The sequence below is a fragment of the Eurosta solidaginis genome, chromosome 2 (assembly GCF_040869045.1).
Source record: "Eurosta solidaginis isolate ZX-2024a chromosome 2, ASM4086904v1, whole genome shotgun sequence".
Lineage (NCBI taxonomy): Eukaryota > Metazoa > Arthropoda > Insecta > Diptera > Tephritidae > Eurosta > Eurosta solidaginis.
The window spans coordinates 97,659,705-97,685,270 of record NC_090320.1 but is presented as its reverse complement, the minus strand read 5'-3'; the positions used below and the strand labels follow the sequence as shown (position 1 = coordinate 97,685,270).

At 42.7% G+C, this 25,566-nt stretch overlaps 2 protein-coding genes across 11 annotated transcripts in view; one reads left to right on the top strand and one right to left on the bottom strand.

Moving 5' to 3' along the window:
- Positions 1-19,978, bottom strand: part of LOC137240104 (uncharacterized) — a 1,657,600-nt gene extending 1,637,622 nt beyond the window's left edge. For 3 of the 10 annotated variants that reach the window (XM_067766030.1, XM_067766026.1, XM_067766028.1), the window contains exon 1: positions 19,709-19,976. The gene's annotated coding sequence lies outside the window, so the exon portion shown is untranslated. Of the gene's footprint in view, positions 1-19,708 lie in introns of all 10 variants that reach the window. The other 7 variants (XM_067766034.1, XM_067766032.1, XM_067766035.1 and 4 more) reach the window with 4 other exon arrangements.
- A 4,238-nt stretch (positions 19,979-24,216) lies between these two features.
- Positions 24,217-25,284, top strand: LOC137240101 (protein FRA10AC1 homolog). Its single transcript, XM_067766023.1, has 2 exons — positions 24,217-24,582; positions 24,635-25,284. The coding sequence occupies exons 1-2, from the start codon at positions 24,385-24,387 to the stop codon at positions 25,136-25,138; spliced, it is 702 nt and encodes a 233-aa protein (XP_067622124.1). The 5' UTR covers positions 24,217-24,384; the 3' UTR covers positions 25,139-25,284.
- The last annotated feature ends 282 nt before the right edge of the window (positions 25,285-25,566 follow it).

Sequence of the window (25,566 nt, the reverse complement as noted above, 5' to 3'; positions counted from 1 at the left end):
ACGAATATTACAGTGAAAGTGAAAATAACATCTTAATTGGTGACTTTAACATAAACATAATTACAAAAATAGACCTGCTTTTTAGTAACAATGATAAAATAGAAATAAGAGATCTAGAAGAACAACGTATATCCGACCATGAAACGATCTGTTTCAAACTGCCTGTGAAAGAAAAACACAAAATGAGAATTTATGAAAATCGCCGGTGTTGGGATAGATATACAAACGATAATCTAATAACTCTCCTAAGAAATTACAATTTCGTGGAACATACCAGCTGTGATAGTGGACTTAGAGTACAAACCATTAATAATATTTTATGTGATGTAATGGAAACGCTAACGTACGAGAAAAGAGTGCAAATAAAAATAATAAATAAATGGTATGATCATGAGCTTACAGAGCTTAACAAATTAAAGTATGAGCTTTCCAAGATAGCCAAGAGAACCAACGAATGGGATAATTATAATTATACTAAACGGGAATATAAAAAACTGATCAAAATAAAAAAGAAGCAATATATGGAAAATAAAATTATGGCAAATTGTAATAATCAAAAGAAAATGTGGAAATGTCTTAAAGACGCGGTAAATTTAAACAACGAAACAACCCAAATAAGACGGATTATTATAAATAACATACCAATTGAAGAAGATCAAGAAATCGCAAGTCGTTTAAACCAGTACTTCGTTGGAAGCATAAAAGAAATATGTAATACTATAGAAGCAATTATACCAGAAAATGCACCGGAAGATATAAATAGAGAATTAATGAGTCATAAACCTATAAACGTTGAACAGATTATGCGCATAACAGCTACTTTGAAAAATAAATATGGAGGGAAAAAACTGATAACTGAAGGTGTATGTAAAGATAGTATGGAGTATCTGGGTTTCAGGTATACATCCATAATTAATGAAAGCTTTAGAGACGGCATCTTTCCGTCATGTTGGAAAACTGCGACGGTTGTACCAGTTGAAAAAGTGAAAGGCACAGAAAAACCAGAAGAAATACGACCTATTAATACGATGCCCAGCGATGAAAAAATAATAGAGAAAGTCGTCAAAGACCAGTATCGAGTATTTAAACAAATATGAAATTATCATAAGTGAACAATCAGGTTTCAGATGCAAACACTCCTGTGAAGCCGCTCTAAACCTGGTTGTAGCAGAATGGAAGGAAGGAATGTCAAACAGGTTAGTGACAGTCGCAGTGTTCCTAGACCTAAAAGGGGCATTTGAGACTATTGACAGGGTAATACTGCTGAGGAAGCTGCATAACATAGGAGTACGTAATAAAACCCTGGAGTGGTTTAAAAGCTACCTTACTGGAAGGAAGCAGAAAACCATAATTAGAAATCAAATTTCCCCTGAAGTTGATACTGAGATAGGCCTACCACAAGGATCTGTACTTGAAGCAATATTATTCATCATATACATAAATGATATTAAAAACTGTCTGAGCCATTGCAAGATTAGGCTTTTTGCAGATGATGCACTATTGACTGTTAGCTGTGCATCGGAGAGAGAAGCTACGTCCAAGATTCAAGAGGACTTAGACGCAGTATATAAGTGGTTGTGTCAAAACAGGCTTAAAATAAATATTGACAAAACAAAATGTATGATATTAAAGAGGAAATCTTCCGTAGAAGAAAATACGTCGCTGAAAATAGCAAATTGTACGATTCATAAAGTAAATGAAATTAAATACCTTGGAATAATAATTGATGAGAAACTAAAGTTTAATGAGCACCTCAAATATACAGAGGCTAAAATATCAAAAAAAATCGGATGCATGTTTCGAACCTGTAAACATGTGAGCAAATATTATAAAGTAATTGTATATAGATCCATTATAGAACCTCACTTCTTATATTGCCCTACAATTTTATTGACATTAGCGGATTCGAATATCTCAAAACTCCATATGAAGCAAAACAAAGCAATGCGGTTTATCCGTAAGAAACGTTACGATACACCAATACATGAAATGCTTGAGGGCATAAATTGGCTAAGTGTTAAACAACTCTTCGTATACTATACTTTAAAATTTATACATAACATTAAAATAGGAAATCAGCCGAAATATCTAAACGAACGACTGATATACAACAACGAGGTTCACGGTTACCAAACAAGAAACAGAAACAACTTTCGCCTGCCGGCAGTACGATCAGAGTTCGACAAGAAAAATATATACTACGAAGGACTGAGAGAATACAACGATCTTCCAGTTGAAATAAAACCATGCCAAAACATCAATGAATTTAAGCAATTATTGTATAATTATTGCAAAGAACTACCTTTCAGATAATGATTTCATAGATATACAAATAAGTTAGGTCTACAAGACTGTATAAAATTAAATAAATAAAATAAAAATAAATGAAATAACATCCTCAACCGTAATTTCTTCGAATTTTAAACATGGCCTAGTTGTAAATTGGAAGTCGTTCTGACTCTGAACAACTATAATTTCCCTGATTATATCAACAATGCTATCTATAAAGAATTCAATGCTTCAGCAATATCGCAAGGTGTATCATATGTCACACCTTTTACTATCACCGTCAAGATCTTTTCTTGTGGCCCGTTAAGTTCACAGCATGCTTAATATGCTTCCACATTAGGCTGCTATCTGAAAAATTGATATCAATATTATTCTCCATCTATTTAATGTTTTTAAATTTGATTAGTTTTTTGTAGTACTGCGCGACCATGTTATATTCGGTATAGACACCCGTTGCTCTAGCTTGTGAGTGCAACCGGTATTTTAGTTTATTCAATTCTGTCAATTCTTGGTCATACCATTTATTTCTTAACTTTACCGTACTGTTTTTTTCAAACGTTAGTACTCCCATACAATCTAGTAAACAAGTATTTATATAGTTGACCATGTCGTTGACATTCATGCTTCTTATTAAACTGAGATCGCAATTCCTCAGTAGAGTCGTCAAGTTATCGGCCGAATAATTCTCCCACGACGTTGATGAAATTACTCTTCGTAACGGGTTTGAATTACTTACTTTTATAGCAAATAAAATAGTTTCGTGATCGGATATTCTGTGGTCTTCAAGATTTACACAAGACAGTATATCAGCGTTTGCATATAATAAATCTATTTTTGTTTGAGAAGTTTCCGCGACTCTTGTATTGAAATTTATTTTTTGTTTCATTGCGCTACGTGCACAAATTTCATTCAGTTTGTAGCTACTCGAAGAGTTTATATTTAAGTTTATATTGAAATCTCCAACTAGAAGGGAATTCGTACCTGATTCTAATACTTCTGATAAAATACTTTCTACGTGATTTAAAAATTCACTGTCACTAGAACTTGGGGAATGGTACAACACATCTATTTGCCACTTAATGTCCACTTGCTTTAATTTTACTATAGCACATTTCTATCAATTGATCGATTAAACCTGACTTTGTACTTGATATCCTTTTTCAGTAATAAAGCGACCCCTCCCGTATGTCTACTATGAGAGTCGCACCGAATTAATGTATACGGTGCAATATTAATTTCAGAATCAAGAATATCCGAAGTTATACGTGTTTCTGAGCATAAAACAATGTCCGGATCCACTTCTATCATTTTTTCGAGCTCTGCTTTATTTACTAACAAACTAAAAATATTCAAGTAGACACATTTCAAATCAAAAACATTTATTACTGGGCTTGTACGTCTTGGTTGCTAAAAACCAACTCGTTGTTTTTCCAGTTTAAGCTTCCTTTGACAAACTGGGCAGTCATGGCCATTATGTTATGGTCTATATTGAGCTTAAAACCTAACTGATTATTGGCATCTACGCAATTACCACATTTATTAAAGGGCATGCTCTCCTTGCAGTTTTCTGCCCCATGTTCTCCCAGATATTTACTACATCTCTGTTTCAGAGTGCAATTGGCAGCTATGTGGTTAAACCCTAAACATTTGTAGCACCTTTTTACAGTTTGACCGTCATAAACTGGGCAGCGATCCCATCCAACATTAATTTTCTTATGTCTCAGGATGGCCTCATAATATTTATGCTCTATTTCTATAACTGCATTAATATGTTGTCCTCTATTTTCTTTTTTAGCGCGTTTAATTGTAATACATTTCATTTTAGCTGCCCTCAGTGTATCATTCTGCGCAAGGATCCGTCTAACTATTTCGCTCTCGGTATGCTCTGCACTAATATTAGCTACCACAACTCTAGGAAAATACACTTTTGGCTCAGCTATATTATACACATTTTTATCCAACTTTTCTGTTAGCGTATCTCAAATTTTGTCCTTGTCGCCTGCTGTATTAGCGCTTATAATTATCGTGCCATTATTTTTGTTTTGTACCGTTCCTATATTTAAATGGGATGGATCTATTTTGTTTAAATCCGTTTTTGTTTTGTTGTTGTTGTTGTTGTAGCAATGCTCGCCCCACCTAATAGCCGCGACCGATCACAAATTGTCATCAATATCCTCTAACGGGAGTCCAAGGAAACTTGCCGTTTCAACAGGGGTGGACCATAAGGAAAGGGGTGTTAGGGGCGTTGGTTCCACATTACAATTAAAGAGGTGGTTGGTGTCATGTGGGGACACATTTCAAGCGGGGCATACATTTTGTATGTCGGGGTTGATTCTGGATAGGTAAGAGTTTAACCTGTTACAGTATCCAGAACGAAGTTGAGGAGTATGCGTTCCTCTTCTGCGAGTTCTGGATATTTTTCTTCAAGTACTGGATTCACCGGGCAATTCCCGACATAAAGGTCCGACGCCTGTCTATGGAGTTCACCAAGGACCTGCTTGTGTTTTTCCGCTTCATACGGCTGGGTTCTCAGGTGCCGTATTTCCTCAAAATGCTCACGGAGATGACTCCTTAGGCCCCTAGGCGGTGCTGGTTCGTCAATCAGATGTCTGTTGGGATGCCCAGGTTTCTGGGTATTCAACAGAAACTGTTTGGTCAGCATCTCATTTCTCTCCCTGATGGGGAGTATTCTCGCCTCATTATGCAGATGGTGTTCTGGGGACATAAGAAGACAGCCCGTGGCGATTCTGAGAGCAGTATTTTGGCAGGCCTGTAGTTTCTTCCAGTGGGTGGTTTTTAGGCTTGGCGACCATATGGGTGACGCGTAGCACGTAATCGGCTGGCTAATTGCTTTGTATGTGGTCAAGAGAGTTTCTTTATCTTTTCCCCAGGTACTGCCAGCAAGGGATTTGAGGATTTTATTACGGCTCTGAATTCTTGGAACAATTGCGGTTGCGTGCGCACCAAAATGTAGATCCTGATCAAACGTCACACCCAAGATTTTGGGGTGTAGGACAGTCGGTAGCGTAGTGCCATCGACGTGGATGTTCAATATGGTCGACATTTGGGGCGTCCATGTTGTAAATAAGGTCGCGGAAGATTTAGTCGGTGACAATGCCAGGTTTCGCGAGGCGAAAAAACTGGAGAGATTAGGGAGATAGCCGTTTATTTTATTGCACAGCTCATCGATCTCTGCGCCTGGGCCTGTGGCCATTACTGTGCAGTCATCGGCGTAGGAAACGATTGTGACTCCTTCCGGTGGTGAAGGTAGCTTAGATATGTAGAAATTAAACAAAAGCGGGGATAGGACACCACCCTGTGGCACCCCTTGTTTAATTCTCCTTTGTTTTGATGTTTCGTTTCTGAATTGCACCGATGCCTGCCGACCACCCAGATAATTTGCGGTCCACCTTTTAAGACATGGGGGAAGGGTAGACCCTTCCAGGTCTTGCAGTAACGAGCCATGGTTGACCGTATCAAAAGCTTTTGATAGGTCTAACGCTACGAGTACTGTTCTATGGTGGGGATATTGATTCAAACCGCAATTTATCTGGGTGCTAATGACATTTAGCGCGGAGGTAGTGCTATGGAGTTTTCTGAAGCCATGCTGATGAGGGGCTAGCTGCAAATGTGCTTGGAAATAAGGGAGCAAAATGGCTTCAAGCGTCTTTGCTACTGGCGATAGGAGAGATATCGGACGATATGACTCACCTACGTTAGCTGGTTTCCCAGGCTTTAGTAGCGGGACCACCTTGGCCATTTTCCATTTCTCGGGTATGACAAAGGCGGAAAGAGACAGGTTGAAGACATGCGCTAAATATTTGAAACCCTCTTTCCCTAGGTTTTTAAGCATCGGCATGGCTATGCCGTCTGGGCCCACTGCTTTGGATGGTTTAGCGCGACCAATGGCGTCCTCAACCTCTCTAGCGGTGATGGTAATTGGTGACGCGCTGAGTTTGTGTTTATGTGCGTGTCTATTGGCTCTCCGTCTATCTTTGTCGACCATAGGATGCATTATATATTGTCGGCAGAAAGCGCTCGCGCATTTTTTCGCAACCGACAGCACCTTATCGCCAAAGGCGATGGAAACTTTGTCTTTGTGCTTAGTCGGATTCGATAGGGACTTTACGGTGGACCAAAGTTTACCTACACCGGTAGAGAGGTTACAACCTCTTAGGTGCTCTTCCCATTTCGCCCGCTTGTGTTCGTCCACAAGCATCCAGATGCGTTGGTTTATATCCCTTATTTGGGGGTCGCCTGGATCAAGCTGTCTTATAAGGTCGCGTTCCCTCGCTAAGCTCGCGGCCTCCGCCGGGAAGTGGGGCCGGATTTCGGGAATTCTCCCGGCGGGAATGAAATGTGCCGATGCGGATTCAATGAACTTACGGAAGGCACGCTCCCCTTGGCGGGCATCAGTCGGGATAGGGAGGGCAGCAAACCTGCTGTCTGTTGCAGATTTATATTCTTCCCACTTTCCTTTTTTGAAGTTTATGAAAGTGTGTTTTTCGGTGACGATGAAGTCGGCGGTACGCTCGAACGAAATAAGTATGGGCAGGTGGTCGGATGCCAATGTTACCATCGGCTGCCAGTTGACGCAGTTTACGAGTTCTGCGCTCACGATTGAGATATCTGGCGAGCTATGACAGCTTCCTACCATACGTGTGGGGGCGTCCCCGTTTATTGTGCAGAACGTCGTTTCGTCTATTTGATCCGCCAACATCTCACCCCTACTGTCCGCCCGCAAGTTTGAATGCCATAGGTCGTGATGGGCATTGAAATCGCCTAAGATAATGCGATTGTTGCCAGTGAGTAAGGCCTCGATATTAGGGCGGTATCCACTGGGGCAACAGGTGACAGGAGGGATGTAGATGTTGATGATTTCTAGATTTGCATCGCCTGACCGGACAGATAGGCCTTGACGTTCTAAGACATTGTCCCTGCGGTCGACGCCAGGATCAAATATATACAGCCCAATTCTAAACGAAAATTCCGTGCGAGTTTTCTCCCTTCTCCCATTCCTCGTATTCTAAATAAAAATTCCTTGTGAGTTTTTTCACTTCTCCCTTTCCTCCTATTCTGAACAATGTTCGAAAAAGCGGAAACCGGTTATGGGAGAAAAGTAGGTATTATGAATGTGAGGGAGAGGGAGATTTCTCTGCCATTTCATAGGAGTTTTTTCACTTGTTAAATTAAAGGGAATGCATCAAAATAGTTAAAGGGAATTGGTTATTTTAAGAAAGAACACTTATTTGTACAAATTTGTGCTAAAAGATGTATTTATATTCTACCACAATATTCTCACTTCTAATACAACAACAACTACAACCACAATATTCTTTATTTTAAGTTGAAAAGTATATCATAAGCAACGGTAGAGAACGGTATACAAATTTGATGCATCCATCCAGAAATTGCCCAAGGATTTTTTAATAAGGCTTAAATAGATTTTGGCATATGATGAAGGACGAATTCAACTCAACTTGGCCGCCAGAAAATTGCTTTGCTGAATGAAAGCAGGCAACTCCGGCAGATTTGTGTTATGCGGCCGTCTTCTTCTTATGTTCCGCTGTTGATGTTGCTGTGGCACCAATTCATTACTCATTTCAGTGAATACCACATGAAATGCAATAAATACTGTGCAATGTTTATATTTTATTTCTTAATTTCCAACAAATTTGCAACAATAATTAAACTTTTCAATTTTTTAAACAAAATAAAAAATGTGCAAGGAAATTTCAATTGACAAAACAGCTGACTTCGAAAATTCGAAATTCCTATTCCCCAATTATTGTTCTCCCTATGAGAACAGAATTGGAGGAATTGTTCCGCGGGAATAACAAAATCCGCGATAATATTTAGAATTGGTCTGATAATATTGCACAGAGTGGTGTATAATAAACGCGAGGCCGCCTCCATTTCCGCTCTCGCGGTCTTTCCTGTGGACATTATAACCAGAGCAGGTCTGCAATGCAGATCTTGCTGTGAGTTTAGTCTCTTGAATCGCAGCAATGCGGATGTTGTGCCGCTTCATGAAATCGACTATCTCCGTAATCTTCCCAGTTAGTCCATTACAGTTGAACTGCAGAAATCTGAAGTGCATGAGGGGTGACGCCGCCACTCTAGGGGTAAGTGACGGGTGACTACGTCTAGGTTGTGGAAGGCCAGGACGCAATTGCTGTTGTGGCCTTGGGACTGGGCGCCCTTGGGCAAGCATTGGGGTACCCGGATGATTTGGGTTTGCGACCTGGCAACATGGCGCGATGAAACCCGTCGCCGGGTTGCCGTCGCGGAGACCAGAACATCTAGGAAAGTGGCACCACCCAAGGCAGGAGCTGCATTGAGCGGATGTCGCAAACCTATATATTCTGTGCTGGCAGACGGTGCAAACGGAGGCAGGGACTAAGAGTCTGTTTCCCTGACCTGCACGATTGCTGCCAGAAAAGAGGGGGGGAGAAGAAGACGGGGGCAGGGGCTGATGCTCAGCATTGCTACCAGCTCTACTACGAAGGTAGTAGTTATGAGTGGTATCAGCTGTTTGGGTTGTTGGCGCCGTGGGGCGCGAGCAGCAGCGGGTACTTGTTGTGGCTTGCTGAGCAGCGAAGCTGCTGGAAGGTAGTAGGGATACGCTTAGGCGTAGACTACGGGACGCCCTTGGGCGTGAGCAGCAAGGAGCCACAAACGATTTATAAAAGTTACGTGGACGTCGGGTTTCGGGATCAAGCCCAGAACAACCTGTCCGATGCAACCATCCCTTGCACGAGACACACTGAACAGAGTATGACCGTCCTAAAAAGATTCTTTTCTGGCAAATGCAGCAAAACCATTTCTCAGGACCGGGGTCAGGAGACGGACCCGGATTGGGTTCGATACCTTTCCGGAGTAAGATAATATGTAGCAGTCCTGCTGCAAGGTGCTGCTGGGAGGATGACAATTTGTGGGAGGGACGAAACAAATTAAATGGGGTCACACTGAAATGACAGTCCTTGGTCGGGAAAAAACCCGAGTCGCTCCGGTACATAGAACCGACTGCCTTTGGAAGCACCGTTTTTGTTTTCTCAATGGCTTGTTTCACTTTGGGCTTAATAACAATTGGAGGGATGCCTTTTTTAACAGTGGCATTTGTAGAAACATTTCCCCCGTCAAAACCTTTATTCTGATTTGCAGACTTCTTAACCTCTTTTAAAATTTCCTCTTTCTGTTTATTAAATGCCTCATTAGGGATATTAGCAACCTTTTTAACTTCATTAATAATTTCATCCTTTTGCTTAGTGAACGCCTCATTCGGTATACTAACTTTACATAGTTTATCCTTATTTTCTAAGCCCAAGCATTCTATTTTTTTCATTTGTATTTTGTATTTGTATTTATTATATCATATATATATATATATCATTAACTCTAGTTTTTCTGAGTTCACCTTATAGGTTTTTTCTACTATTATTTTCATCTCTCTTTCGTTGTGGGGTATGGAAGCGCTTATTTGCCTTTTATGCTCACTCAACAATTTTTCAATTTCGCTTTTTTGCTCTTTCAAATTTACTTTGTTTACCTCTGAAATAGCCAAGATTTCCCTTAAAGCCTCATCAACATTGGAAACATAAGTCATGCAATCATCACAAATAAATCTTAAAAGTTTATAACCTTGCAAACAATTAAGGCCATAATCATCGATAGATGCACACGCAATGTTTTTATGGTAAACCTTACCACAAACACCCTCACATCTTACACCTGTTTCCCCTATTATTTTTTTGCGACATTTCCCGCACTCTTCCATTTTTTGCTTAACAGTTACACAAAACTGCACAATTAAAATATATTTTCACCTTTTTATTTAAATTAAATATAATTGAATCTCACAGGCACTTTATTAATGCTGGTACATCACCTGTCACTAAGTACTTTGCTAGTTTCACCAATTTTTAGTGCTTATCAAAGCACACAGACTTAATAATGTTTATTCTATTTACGAGCTCCAAATACACGTCCGTTTGCACGCAACCCCAAATAAGGGATATAAACCAACGCATCAGATTGCTTGTGGATGAACACAAGCGGGCGAAATGGGAGGAGCACCTAAGAGGTTGTAACCTCTCTACCGGTGTGGGTAAACTTTGGTCCACCGTAAAGTCCCTATCGAATCCGTCTAAGCACAAAGACAAAGTTTCCATCGCCTTTGGCGATAAAGTGCTGTCGGATGCGAAAAAATGCGCGAGCGCTTTCTGCCGACAATATATAATGCATTCTACGGTCGATAAAGATAGACGGAGGGCCAACAGACACGCACATAAACACAAATTCAGCACGTCACCAATTACCATCACCGCCAAAGAGGTTGAGGATGCCATCGGTCATGCTAAACCATCCAAAGCAGTGGGCCCAGACGTCATAGCTATGCCGATGCTTAAAAGCCTAGGGAAATATTTCGGCAAGTTTCCTTGGACTCCCGTTAGAGGATATTGATGACAATTTGTGATCGGTCGCGGATATTAGGTGGGGCGAGCATTGCTACAACAACAACAACATACGACTCTCCTATGTTCGCTTCCCAAGGCAGTCGGTTCTATGTACCGGAGCGACTCGGGATTTTTCCCGACCAAGGACTGTCATTTCAGTGTAACCCCATTTAATTTGTTTCGTCCCTCCCACAAATTGTCATCCTCCCAGCAGCTCCTTGCAGCAGGGCTGCTCCATATTCTCTTGCTCCGGGAAGGTATCGAATCCAATCCGGGTCCGTCTCCTCACCCCGGTCCTGAGAAATGGTTTTGCTGCATCTGCCGGAAAAGAATCTTCTTAGGACGGTCATACTCTGTTCAGTGTGTCTCGTGTAAGGGATGGTTGCATCGGACAGGTTGTTCTGGGCTTGATCCCAAAACCCGACGTCCACGTAACTTTTATAAATCTTTTGTGGCTCCTTGCTGTTCACGCCCAAGGGCGCCCTGTAGTCTACGTTTAAGCGCCCCCCCCCCCCCCCCCCCCCATTACCTTCCAGCAGCCCCGCTGCTCAGCAAGCCACAACAAGTACCCGCTGCTGCTCGCGCCCCACGGCGCCAACAACTCAAAGAGCTGCTACCACTCATAACTACAATCTTCGTAGTAGATTCGGAAGCAATGCTGAGCAACAGCCCCTGCCCCCGTCTTCTCCCCCCCTCTTTTCCGGCAGCAATCGTGTAGGTCAGGGAAACAGATTCTTAGTCCCTACCTCCGTTTGCACCGTTTGCCAGCACAGAATATATATGTTTGCGACATCCGCCCAATGCAGCTCCTGCCTTGGGTGGTGCCACTTTCCTAGATGTTCTGGTCTCCGCGACGGCAACCCCCCGACGGGTTTCATCGCGCCATGTTGCCAGGTCTCAAACCCAAATCATCCGGGTACCCCAATGCTTGCCCAAGGGCGCCCAGTCCCAAGGCCACAACAGCAATTGCGTCCTGGCCTTCCAGACCTGCTCTGGGTATAATGTCCACAGAAAAGATCGCGAGAGCGGAAATGGAGGCGGCCTCGCGTTTATAATACACCACTCTGTGCAATATCACATATTTGATCCTGGCATCGACCGCAGGGACAACGTCTTAGAACGTCAAGGCCTATCTGTCCGGTCAGACGATGCAAACCTAGAAATCATCAACATCTACATCCCCCTGCCACCTGTTGCCCCGGTGGATACCGCCCTAATATCAGAGCCTTACTCACTGGAAACAATCGCATTATTTTAGGCGACTTCAATGCCCATCATGATCTATGGCATTCAAATTTGCGGGCGGACAGTAGGGGCGAGATGTTGGCAGATCAAATAGAAGAAACGACGTTCTGCACAATAAACGGAGACGCCGCCACACGTATGGTAGGAAGCAGTCACAGTTCGCCAGATATCTCAATCGTGAGCGCAGAACTCGTAAACTGCGTCAACTGGCAGCCGATGGTATCATTGGCATCCGACCACCTGCCTATACTTGTTTCGCTCGAGCGTACCGCCGACTTCATCGTCACCGAAAAACGCACTTTCATAAACTTTAAAAAAGGAAAGTGGGAAGAATATAAATCCTTTACAGACAACCTCTTTGCTGCCCTCCCTATCCCGACTGATGCCCTCCAAGGGGAGCGTGCCTTCCGCAAGGTCATTGAATCCGCCTCGGCACGTTTCATTCCCGCCGGGAGAATTCCCGAAATCCTGCCCCACTTCCCGGCGGAGGCCGCAAACTTAGCGAGAGAACGTGACCTTATAAGGCAGCTTGATCCAGGCGACCCCCAAATAAGGGATATAAACCAACGCATCAGATTGCTTGTGGATGAACACAAGCGGGCGAAATGGGAGGAGCACCTAAGAGGTTGTAACCTCTCTACCGGTGTGGGTAAACTTTGGTCCACCGTAAAGTCCCTATCGAATCCGACTAAGCACAAAGACAAAGTTTCCATCGCCTTTGGCGACAAAGTGCTGTCGGATGCGCAAAAATGCGCGAGCGCTTTCTGCCGACAATATATAATGCATTCTACGGTCGACAAAGATAGACGGAGGGCCAACAGACACGCACATAAACACAAATTCAGCGCGTCACCAATCACCATCACCGCTAAAGAGGTTGAGGACGCCATTGGTCGCGCTAAACCATCCAAAGCAGTGGGCCCAGATGGCATAGCCATGCCGATGCTTAAAAGCCTAGGGAAAGAGGGTTTCAAATATTTAGCGCATGTCTTCAACCTGTCTCTTTCCACCTTTGTCATACCTGATAAATGGAAAATGGCCAAGGTGGTCCCGCTACTAAAGCCTGGTAAACCAGGCTAACATAGGAGTCGTATCGTCCGATATCTCTCCTATCGCCAGTAGCAAAGACGCTCGAAGCCATTTTGCTCCCTTATTTCCAAGCAAATTTGCAACTAGCCTCCCATCAGCATGGCTTCAGAAAACTCCATAGCACTACCTCCGCGCTAAATGCCATTAGCACCCAGATAAATTGCGGTTTAAATCAAAACCCCCACCATAGAACAGTACTCGTAGCGCTAGACCTATCAAAAGCTTTTGATACGGTCAACCATGGCTCGTTACTGCAAGACCTGGAAGGGTCTACCCTTCCCCCACGTCTTAAAAGGTGGACCGCAAATTATCTGGGTGGTCGGCAGGCATCGGTGCTATTTAGAAACGAAACATCAAAGCCAAGGAGAATTAAACAAGGGGTGCCACAGGGTGGTGTCCTATCCCCACTTTTGTTTAATTTCTACATATCTAAGCTACCTTCACCACCGGAAGGAGTCACAATCGTTTCCTACGCCGATGACAGCACAGTAATGGCCACAGGCCCAGGCCCACAGATCGATGAGCTATGCAATAAAATAAACGGCTACCTCCCTGATCTCTCCAGTTTTTTCGCCTCGCGAAACCTGGCATTATCACCGACTAAATCTTCCGCGACCTTATTTACAACATGGACGTCCCAAATGTCGACCATTTTGAACATCCACGTCGATGGCTCTACGCTACCGACTGTCCTACCCCCCAAAATCTTGGGTGTGACGTTTGATCAGGATCTACATTTTGGTGAGCACGCAGCCGCAATTGCTCCGAGAATTCAGAGCCGTAACAAAATCCTCAAATCGCTTGCTGGCAGTACCTGGGGAAAAGATAAAGAAACGCTCATGACTACATACAAAGCAATTAGCCAGCCGATTACGTGCTACGCGTCACCCATATGGTCGCCAAGCCTAAAAATTACCCACTGGAAGAAGCTACAGGCCTGCCAAAATACTGCTCTCAGAATTGCCACGGGCTGTCTTCTATGTCCCCAGAACACCATCTACATAATGAGGCGAGAATACTCCCCATCAGGGAAAGAAACGAGATGCTGACCAAACAGTTCCTGTTGAATACCCAGAAACCTGGGCATCCCAACAGACATCTGATTGACGAGCCAGCACCGCCTAGGGGCTTAGGGAGTCATCTCCGTAAGCATTTTGAGGAAATACGGCATCTGAGAACACAGCCGTATGAAGCGAAAAAACACAAGCAGGTCCGTGGTGAACTCCACAAACAGGCGTCAGACCTTTATGCCGGGAATTGCCCGGTGAACCCAGTACTCAAAGTAAAGTATCCAAAACTTGCGGAAGAGGAACGCATACTCCCCAGGGAAACGCGTGTCACTCTGGCTCAACTTCGTTCTGGATACTGTAACAGGTTAAACTCTTACCTATCCAGAATCAACCCCGACATACAAAATGTATGCCCCGCTTGCAATGTGTCCCCACATGACACCAACCATCTCTTTAATTGTAATGTGGAACCAACGCCTCTAACACCCCTTTCCCTATGGTCCACCCCTGTTGAAACAGCAAGTTTCCTTGGACTCCCGTTAGAGGATATTGATGACCGTTTGTGATCGGTCGCGTCTGTTAGGTGGGGCGAAGCACTGCTACAACAACAACAACAACTCTCCTATGTTAGCGGGTTTCCCAGGCTTTAGTAGCGGGACCACCTGAAGACATGCGCTAAATATTTGAAACCCTCTTTCCCTAGGTTTTTAAGCATCGGCATGGCTATGCCGTCTGGGCCCACTGCTTTGGATGGTTTAGCGCGACCAATGGCGTCCTCAACCTCTCTAGCGGTGATGGTGATTGGTGACGCGCTGAATTTGTGTTTATGTGCGTGTCTATTGGCTCTCCATCTATCTTTGTCAACCGTAGGATGCATTATATATTGTCGGCAGAAAGCGCTCGCGCATTTTTTTGCATCCGACAGCACCTTATCGCCAAAGGCGATGGAAACTTTGTTGTTGTTGTTGTTGTTGTTGTAGCGATACGGTTGCTCCCCGAAGGTTTAGGGAGTGGTCGATGTGATGGTCCTTTGCCGTTTACAGATCCGGTACGCTCCGGTAACACAGCATCATTAAGGTGCTGGCCCGACCATCTCGGAAACGATTTATATGGCCACATTAAACCTTCAGGCCAATCCGGTATTTTAGTCGCCTCTTACGACAGGCATACCTACCGCGGGTATATTCTAACCCCCTGACCCGCTGGGTTATGGAAACTTTGTCTTTGTGCTTAGTCGGATTCGATAGGGACTTTACGGTGGACCAAAGTTTACCTACACCGGTAGAGAGGTTACAACCTCTTAGGTGCTCTTCCCATTTCGCCCGCTTGTGTTCGTCCACAAGCAATCTGATGCGTTGGTTTATATCCCTTATTTGGGGGTCACCTGGATCAAGCTGTCTTATAAGGTCGCGTTCCCTCTCTAAGCTCGCGGCCTCCGCCGGGAAGTGGGGCCGGATTTCGGGAATTCTCCCGGCGGGAATGAAATGTGCCAAGGCGGATTCAATGACCTTACGGAAGGCACGCTCCCCTTGGCGGGCATCAGTCGGGATAGGGAGGGCAGCAAAGCTGCTGTCTGTTGCGGATTTGTATTCTTCCCACTTTCCTTTTTTGAAGTTTATGAAAGTGCGTTTTTCGGTGACGATGAAGTCGGCGGTACGCTCGAACGAAATAAGTATGGGCAGGTGGTCGGATGCTAATGTTACCATCGGCTGCCAGTTGACGCAGTTTACGAGTTCTGCGCTCACGATTGAGATATCTGGCGAGCTATGACAGCTTCCTACCATACGTGTGGGGGCGTCTCCGTTTATTGTGCAGAACGTCGTTTCTTCTATTTGATCCGCCAACATCTCACCCGTACTGTCCGCCCGCAAGTTTGAATGCTATAGGTCGTGATGGGCATTGAAATCGCCTAAGATAATGCGATTGTTGCTAGTGAGTAAGGCCTCGATTTTAGGGCGGTATCCACTGGGGCAACAGGTGACAGGAGGGATGTAGATGTTGATGATTTCTAGATTTGCATCGCCTGACCGAACAGATAGGCCTTGACGTTCTAAGACATTGTCTAAGACATTGTCAAATATATAATATTGCACAGTGGTGTATAATAAACGCGAGACCGCCTCAATTTCCGCTCTCGCGGTCTTTCCTGTGGACATTATACCCAGAGCAGGTCTGGAAGGCCAGGCCGCAATTGCTGTTGTGGCCTTGGGACTGGGCGCCCTTGGGCAAGCATTGGGGTACCCGGATGATTTGGGTTTGCGACCTGGCAACATGGCGCGATGAAACCCGTCGAGGGGTTGCCGTCGCGGAGACCAGAACATCTAGGAAAGTGGCACCACCCAAGGCAGGAGCTGCATTGAGCGGATGTCGCAAACCTATATATTCTGTGCTGGCAGACGGTGCAGACGGTGCAAACGGAGGTAGGGACTAAGAGTCTGTTTCCCTGACCTGCACGATTGCTGCCAGAAAAGAGGAGGGAGAAGACGGGGGCAGGGGCTGATGCTCAGCATTGCTACCAGCTCTACTACGAAGGTAGTAGTTATGAGTGGTATCAGCTGTTTGAGTTGTTGGCGCCGTGGGGCGCGAGCAGCAGCGGGTACTTGTTGTGGCTTACTGAGCAGCGAGGCTGTTGGAAGGTAGTTGGGGGGGACGCTTAGGCGTAGACTACGCGACGCCCTTGGGCGTGAGCAGCAAGGAGCCACAAAAGATTTATAAAAGTTACGTGGACGTCGAGTTTTGGGATCAAGCCCAGAACAACCTGTCCGATGCAACCATCCCTTGCACGAGACACACTGAACAGAGTATGACCGTCCTAAAAAGATTATTTTCTGGCAAATGCAGCAAAACCATTTCTCAGGACCGGGGTCAGAAGACGGACCCGGATTGGGTTCGATACCTTCCCGGAGTAAGAGAATATGTAGCAGTCCTGCTGCAAGGAGCTGCTGGGAGGATGACAATTTGTGGGAGGGACGAAACAAATTAAATGGGGTCACACTGAGATGACAGTCCTTGGTCGGGAAAAATCCCGAGTCGCTCCGGTACATAGAACCGACTGCCTTGGGAAGCGGGAGAGTCGTATCGCCCGATATATCTCCTATCACCAATAGCCAAGACGCCTGAAGCCATTTTTCTCCCCTACTTCAAAGCAAATATGCAGCTGGCCTGTCATCAGCATGGCTTCAGAAAACTCCATAGCACCAGCACCGCGCTTAATGCCATCAGCACCCAGATAAATTGCGGTTTAAATTAAAACCCACACCACAGAACAGTACTCGTTGCGCTAGACCTATCAAAAGCTTTTGATACCGTCAACCATGGCACGTTACTGCAAAACCTGGAAGGGTCTACCCTTCCCCCATGTCTTAAAAGGTGGACCGCAAATTATCTGGGTGGTCGGCAGCCATCGGTGCAATTTAGAAATGAAACATCAAAACCAAGAATTAAACAAGGGGTGCTACAGACGGGTGTCCTATCCCCACTTTTGTTTAATTTCTACATATCTAAGCTACCTTCGCCACCAATCCCTTGCTGGCAGTACTTGGGAAAAAGACAAAGAAACGCTCATTACCACATACAAAGCAATTGGCCAGGAGATTGCATGCTACGCGTGCCCTATATGGTAGCCAAATCTAAAAATTACCCACTGGAAGAAGCTACAGGCTTGCTAAAATACTGCTCTCAGAACCGCCACGGGCTGTCTTCTTATGTCCCCAGAACACCATCTACATAATGAGGCGAAAATACTCCCCATCAGGGAGAGAAATGAGATGCTAACCAAACAGTTCCTGTTGAATACCCAGAAACCTGGGCATCCCAAAGCCATCTGATTGTTGAGCCTGTTGAAGCAAATAATGTTAATCTAAGTTAAATTACCCTGTATATGAAATTTAGCAAGTAGATGGTACTGCAATGTGTATATGTATGTACATCATACTTTTCGGCCCATGCCGTTACAATCTATTTTGTTTTTTTTTTTTTGCAAGTCAGCTGCGCAGCGCGCCTAAATAATTTAGTATTTGCTTTTGCTGAGACAGCTAAATAAGTCTTTGTAAAACCGTAAGAATTACTCAGTAACAAAAAAACGGACTAAGCAATCTTCTTTTTCTTTTTCTTGCCGAGAAAATACTGTAACAGAGCCGACACCGCCTATGGACTTAATGAGTCATCTCCGTAAGCGTTTTGAGGAAATACAGCGCCTGAGAACTCAGCCGTATGAAGCAAAAAAATACAAGCAGATCCTTGGTGAACTCCACAAACAGGCGTCGGACCTTTATGTCAGGAATTGCCCGGTGAATCCAGTACTCAAAGAACAGTACCCAAAACTTGCGGAAGAGGAACGCATACTCCCCAGGGAAACTCGAGTCACTCTAGCTCAACTTTGTTCTGGATGCTGTAACAGGTTAAACTCTTACCTATCCAGATTCAACCCCGACATACAAAATGTATGCCCCGCATGCAATGTGTCCCCACATGACAGCAACCATCTCTTTAATTGCAATGTGGAACCAACGCCTCTAACACCCCTTTCATTATGGTCCACCCCTGTTAAAACAGCAAGTTTCCTTGGACTCCCGTTAGAGGGTATTGATGACAATTTGTGATGTTGTTGTTGTTGTTGTAGCGATACGGTTGCTCCCCGAAGGTTTAGGGAGTGATCGATGTGATGGTCCTTTGCCGTTTGCAGATCCGGTACGCTCCGGTAACACAGCATCATTAAGGTGCTGGCCCGACCATCTCGGGAACGATTTATATGGCCACATTAAACCTTCAGGCCAATCCGGTATTTTAGTCGCCTCTTACGACAGGCATACCTACCGCGGGTATATTCTAACCCCCTGACCCGCTGGGTTGACAATTTGTGATCGGTCGCAACTATTAGGTGGGGCAAAGCACTGCTACAACAATATCCCGGCGACCCCCAAATAAGGGATATAAACCTACGCATCAGATTGCTTGTGGATGAACACGAGCGGGCGAAATGGGAGGAGCACCTAAGCGGTTGTAACCTCTCTGCCGGTGTAGGTAAACTTTGGTCCATCTTAAAGTCCTTATCGAATCCGTCCAGGCACAATGACAAAGTTTCCGTCGCCTTTGGCGATAAAGTGCTGTCGGATGCGAAAAAATGCGCGAGCGCTTTCTGTCGACAAAGATAAACGGAGGGCTAACAGACACGCACATAACCATCAGCGAAAAAATACGCGAGCGCTTTCTGTCGAAAATATACAATCCATTCTAAAGATAGACGGAGGGCCAACAGACACGCACATAAACATAAATTCAGTGCGTCACCAATTACCATCACCGCCAAAGAGGTTGAGGATGCCATCGGTCATGCTAAAACATTCAAAGCAGTGGGCCCAAATTTTTGACTGCCGCTTTCGGATTCTTTTGATACCAGCTTTGATAAAAATTAGGTGGTGCACCGCCTTGTAAGACGTTACCAAGCTTTTTATTGTGCTTATCAACCCCTTGATACCCCTCCAACATAGTTCTAGACTATTACCGCAATCAGCAGATCGTTTTTTTTTGTGACAAACAACACAAGTTCTAACATCATTCTAACAATCTCATGTCATATAAACAATAGGCCAAATACTATTAATTAGCTACGCTTCTTACCCCGAAAATTACACTATTGTTTAGACTAACATTACTGTTGATATTGTTTATTCTTTAAATTGGAATGGGTCCGTCAGTCATTAAATATATGCCACCGTATTAAATAAAAATCAAAGTCGTGAACTTTTTTATATATAACATTACGGAATATAAATATTTCTTTTTTTAAATCACTGCAAAGCCAAAATTATGATGTCGTGATAAACGCATTTACACAAAATGTTCTGTCGGCTTTGTAGATAAGCAAAAAAGTGTTCAAAATAAAATCCAAAAATTGGGGCGACTGCCTATATGACAACAAGACACGCCAGGTATATATATAAAGGCTGCTTTACGTGAGTCGATTTTATCACTTCAGTTGCCTCCTTATACTAAGTTCAAACAGAAAAATTAATTGAGGCAATTTCTATTTTAATTGAGGGGTGGGGAAAATTTTAGAATAGCACCCCCCGATTTCGGGGTAAAACTTGGGAAAATTTTAGAATAGCACCCCCCGAGTTCGGGGTTAAACTTGGTATCAAATGAAAGAGGGAGTTCTCCCGATCACAAATATATATAACTTAAAGTGCGCAGACTTATAGTTTACGAGTTATTTGATGTTAAAGTTTGCAAATTTAGCAAATTTCTATAGCACTTTCAGTTACAATTTACAAATCTTTCAAAACCTTTATGCACATAAATATCTATATAAATTGGCAACGATACACTTAAATTTCATTTTAGTATATTTCACATATAATTCTTGCATTGTTTTTACTTAATATAAAAGTTTTTATTAAATCAATCGCGCTTTTGTAGCAACATTCACATTTATGTATATATATATTTTATTGATGACATTACAAAGCTGTGCTGCCACATCTAAAAAACGGAACAAGTGCAGAATCGAAAAATAAATTATAAAAATATCTTTCATCTGATGTATATATAACTTTAACTTTTCTAGTCTTTATTTACCAAAAATTTGAAAAAGCTCTTTTTTGCATTCGTGAACAAGCTGATATTACCTTATAACTCTTATGTTTATTGTTATGTTAGCCGATCCAACAACGGCTGCGCCATGCACAGTAATTCTGCGAAGAACACCTTTCCGCGTAGGCGGCCTTCGGCCGCGCTTATTTAAAATAACCCTGGGCTACGCCATGTCAAGTCCGGGTGTGTGGTATAACCGTGGCTACCGCCACGGTGATGTCCTTCCGCATATTACCTTATAACTCTTATGTTTATTGTTATGTTAGCCGATCCAACACCGGCTGCGCCATGCACAGTAATTCTGCGTAGAACACCTTTCCGCGTAGGCGGCCTTCGGCCGCGCTTATTTAAAATAACCCTGGGCTACGCCATGCCAAGTCCGGGTGTGTGGTATAACCGTGGCTACCGCCACGGTGATGTCCTTCCGCATATTACCTTATAACTCTTATGTTTATTGTTATGTTAGCCGATCCAACACCGGCTGCGCCATGCACAGTAATTCTGCGTAGAACACCTTTCCGCGTAGGCGGCCTTCGGCCGCGCTTATTTAAAATAACCCTGGGCTAGGCCATGCCAAGTCCGGGTGCGCGGTATAACCGTGGCTACCGCCACGGTGATGTCCTTCCGCATATTACCTTATAACTCTTATGTTTATTGCTATGTTATCCGATCCAACACCGGCTGCGCCATGCACAGTAATTCTGCGTAGAACACCTTTCCGCGTAGGCGGCCTTTGGCCGCGCTTATTTAAAATAACCCTGGGCTACGCCATGCCAAGTCCGGGTGTGTGGTATAACCGTGCCTACCGCCACGGTGATGTCCTTCTGCATATTACCTTATAACTCTTATGTTTATTGTTATGTTAGCCGATCCAACACCGGCTGCGCCATGCACAGTAATTCTGCGTAGAACACCTTTCCGCGTAGGCGGCCTTCGGCCGCGCTTATTTAAAATAACCCTGGGCTACGCCATGCCAAGTCCGGGTGCGTGGTATAACCGTGGCTACCGCCACGGTGATGTCCTTCCGCATAGTAGTAAAAATATATATTTTCCTTTTTCTTTATTAACTGAAAGGTGGCACGTTAATATTAATATTTGTTTTTTCTTTGTTGATGTGGCAGCAAAGCTTTGTAATGTCATCGATAAATACATAAATGTGAATGTTGCTACAAAAGCGCGATTTATTTAATAAAAACATTTAAATTAAGTAAAAACAATGCAAGAATTATATGTGAAATATACTAAAATGAAATTTAAGTGTATCGTTGCCAATTTATATAGGTATTTATGAGCATAAAAGTTTTGAAAGATGTGTAAATTGTAAGTGAGAGTGCTATAGAAATTTGCTAAATTTGCAAACTTTAACATCAAATAACTCGTAAACTATAAGTCTGCGCACTTTAAGTTATAAATATTTGTGATCGGGAAAACTCCCTCTTTCATTTGATACCAAGTTTAACCCCGAACTCGGGGGGTGCTAAACTAAATCGCTGCCTAAAACTTGGTAGCAAATGAAAGAGGGAGTTCCCCCGAGCACAAATATATATATTTTAAAGTGCGCAAACTTATAATTTAAAAGTTATTTGTTGTTAAAATTTGCAAATTTAGCAAATTTCTATAGCACTTTAAATTACAATTTACATATCTTTCAAAACCTTAATCCACATACATATCTATATAAATTGGCAACGATAAACTTAAATTGCATTTTTGTATATTTCACATTTCATTTTTGCATTGTTTTTAGTTATTATACATGTTTTTATTAAATCAATCGCGCTTTTGTAGCAACATGCACATTTATATATATATATATATTTTATTGATGACATTACAAAGCTGTGCTGCCACATAAACAAAAAAAAAACAAATATAAATATTACCTTGCCACATTTCAGTTAATAAAGAAAAAGGAAAATATATATTTTTACTACTCATTTTGAGAAGTTGAAACACCTTTCCGCGTAGGCGGCCTTCGGCCGCGCTTATAAAAAATAACCCTGGGCTACGCTATGCCAAGTTCGGATGTGTGGTATAACCGTGGCTACCGCCACGGTGATGTCCCTCTGTGTAGTACAACCTTCTGCGCAGCTGGGTGTACTACGCAGAGGGACGTTTCCGTGGGGGTAGCCACGGTTATACCACACACCCGGACTTGGCACGGCGTAGCCCAGGGTTATTTATTATAAGCGCGGCCGAAGGCCGCCTATGCAGAAAGGTGTTCTACCAGCTCGTTCAAGAATGCAAAAAAGAGCTTTTTCAAATTTGTGGCAAATAAAGACTAGAAAAGTTAAAGATATATATACTATTATATTATTGTACTATATACTATTGTCGCTTTTTTCGTTGTTGCAATTAAACAAACGAAAACAAATGAAGGTGGTGAATAGTGTTGCCAGCTCCGCAACAATATATTTTTAACTTGGTAGAAGATTATAAGGTGGTGACACGTCGACATAAATGCAAAGAAACATACACTATCAATGTATATTGTTTTGTAATTCTCTGAATAATTTCAAATTCATGTATTTAATTGGAACAAGTGCAGAATACATACATTTGTCAAAAAAAATAATTAAAAAATTGGACTTTATAGAGATTTTTATGCTGATTCCAACGGTAATTCTGCGTAGAACACCTTTCTGCATAGGCGGCCTTCGGCCGCGCTTATAAAAAATAACGCTGGGCTACGCCATGCCAAGTCCGGGTGTGTGGTATAACCCTGGCTACCGCCACGGTGATGTCCTTCTGCGTAGTACACCCTTCTGCGCAGCACCCCATATAATATTAGACTACAATTATTAAAAGTGTTTTACAAAAACAAAATACACTACCCTACAAAAAATTGGGTCGCAAAACCTAGTCACGCCCATGCAAATGTGACTATGAATATAACCTATGACCGTAAAATGACTAGTCCAATGACATGGTATGACGAGAGCGTTTTTGCAGGGTAATAGTGTATGTTTGTTTGCATTTATGTCGACGTGCCACCACCTTATAATGTTCTACCATGATAAAAAGATATTGTTGCGGAGCTGGCAACACTATTCACCACCGTCATTTGTTTAATTGCAATAACGAAAAAAGCGACAATAGTACCGACGGGTTTTCCGCGAATAACTTTTAAACGAGATGAAAAATGTAGTTTCTGCTTTCGGATGCTGAATCTTGACGCAAATACGCGTCTTTTGATACTACTATCGACAAGTGCGACCCGAATTTACGTGCAGGACTTAAGTTGAAATTTTACTAAATTGGGAAATTAAAAAGCTTATATTTCATAAACAAAGAGTTTCCTAGAGTTGCGGATGATAATTTTGTAATTTTTAAACCCCCTCTACCCCTACAAATCAGCAAAAGTTTGAAAATCGTGGCACCTTATATAAAATCCAACCCCATAATTAAAAGTGAACTAACGGAACATAAGTGAACATAACGGAATGAAAAACACATGGCTACTCGCCATATATAGAAATAAAATAGAGAAAAATCTCGTAATTGGTGATGGCGCTTGAATTCATTGAATGTGCCAAATAATTCGATTTATAATCGACTTCCCTAGCCACGGTGCGGGAGTAACTTAAACCCCAAAAAAAAAAAAAGATCAGCTGTGTAACGTATTGCGAAGCAATTTTGAATTCGTGAATGCGGAATCTTATGTGTGTAATTTGTTGGGTAAACATCATATTGATAAACAAACAATGACCAAACAAGAACGGCACAACTACCTATTACGGAAGGTTATTTCATCTTCGGGATGCAGTGAAATTAATAAGCGCAGCCATGACATCGATGTTATTAAGGAGCATCATAGATTCTTATGGAACTCTGAGGAATCTCCTAAAAAAAAAACATGGGAGATGCGTTTGGCTCGACGTTATTACGACAAATTGTTCAAGGTAATGCTTAATTTATTTTGATGCACATAACTGGCATTCTCTACTTTAAAAGGAATATTGCGTAGCTGATTTGACTCGTTATAAAGATAACAAAGTGGCCTTACGGTGGCGAACTAGAGACGAAGTAATAGCGGGAAAAGGTCAATTTCAGTGCGGATCCAGGAAATGTGATGAGCGTGAAAACCTGCGAAGTTGGGAAGTAAATTTCGCCTATACAGAACGAGGTGAACGCAAAAATTCGTTAGTGAAGCTACGGTTATGCCGCCTTCATTCAGATCAATTAAATTACACTTCACGTAAACGAGAAGCAAAACGTCTAAAAAAATCTGTTCAGCATGGCAAAAATAAAGATTATGGGATAAATATGTCTGGGGAAGCAAAAAATTATATGAAATCAAGATCTTCATTAGCAGAAGAAAACATATCGCGTACTACAGGCCCAGACGAGAAAACGCTTGAAAATGGTACTATTTGGAACAGAAAACTGGACCCAGTTAAGGAAATAACTTCTCGTGAAACAGAATTTGAATATTATTTAGAAGATCTTCTAATATAAAGTAACTTTAACTTAAGGTTTAAAACTTTGTGGCCACATAAAGGGGAACATTTAAATTAAGAACCCCCTTAATTTAAAAAAGATGTTTACAATATTCAGGTCTAGTTTCAATACTGAATAATGATTTAAAGTGTAGTAACCTACAATTCATTTCATGTACTTTTTTGATAGGAAAATATTTGGCATAACCAAAGACGCTCACCGTCTCGGTATCGCAAATCCAATGATGGACCTCGATAGAAGTTGTATGCTACATCCCTTTCAAACAAGTACTTCTTAATTTCTGCCGAGTACCACGGTACACTGTTAACCCACATATCTGGTCCCTTCCTTGCTGTATTTTGTTCCACAATCGTTACTTAGGTACTCTACATTTCTCAACTTATTCTGGACTACAAGAGACACTGGTAATCTATTTTCCCTTTCAT

Excerpts from the sequence above, each read along its gene's own strand:
- LOC137240101 (XM_067766023.1), top strand. The coding sequence starts at position 24,385 with ATGACCAAACAAGAACGGCACAACTACCTATTACGGAAGGTTATTTCA. Across the intron at positions 24,583-24,634 it reads ATTACGACAAATTGTTCAAG|GAATATTGCGTAGCTGATTT; the intron begins GTAATGCTTAAT and ends CTACTTTAAAAG.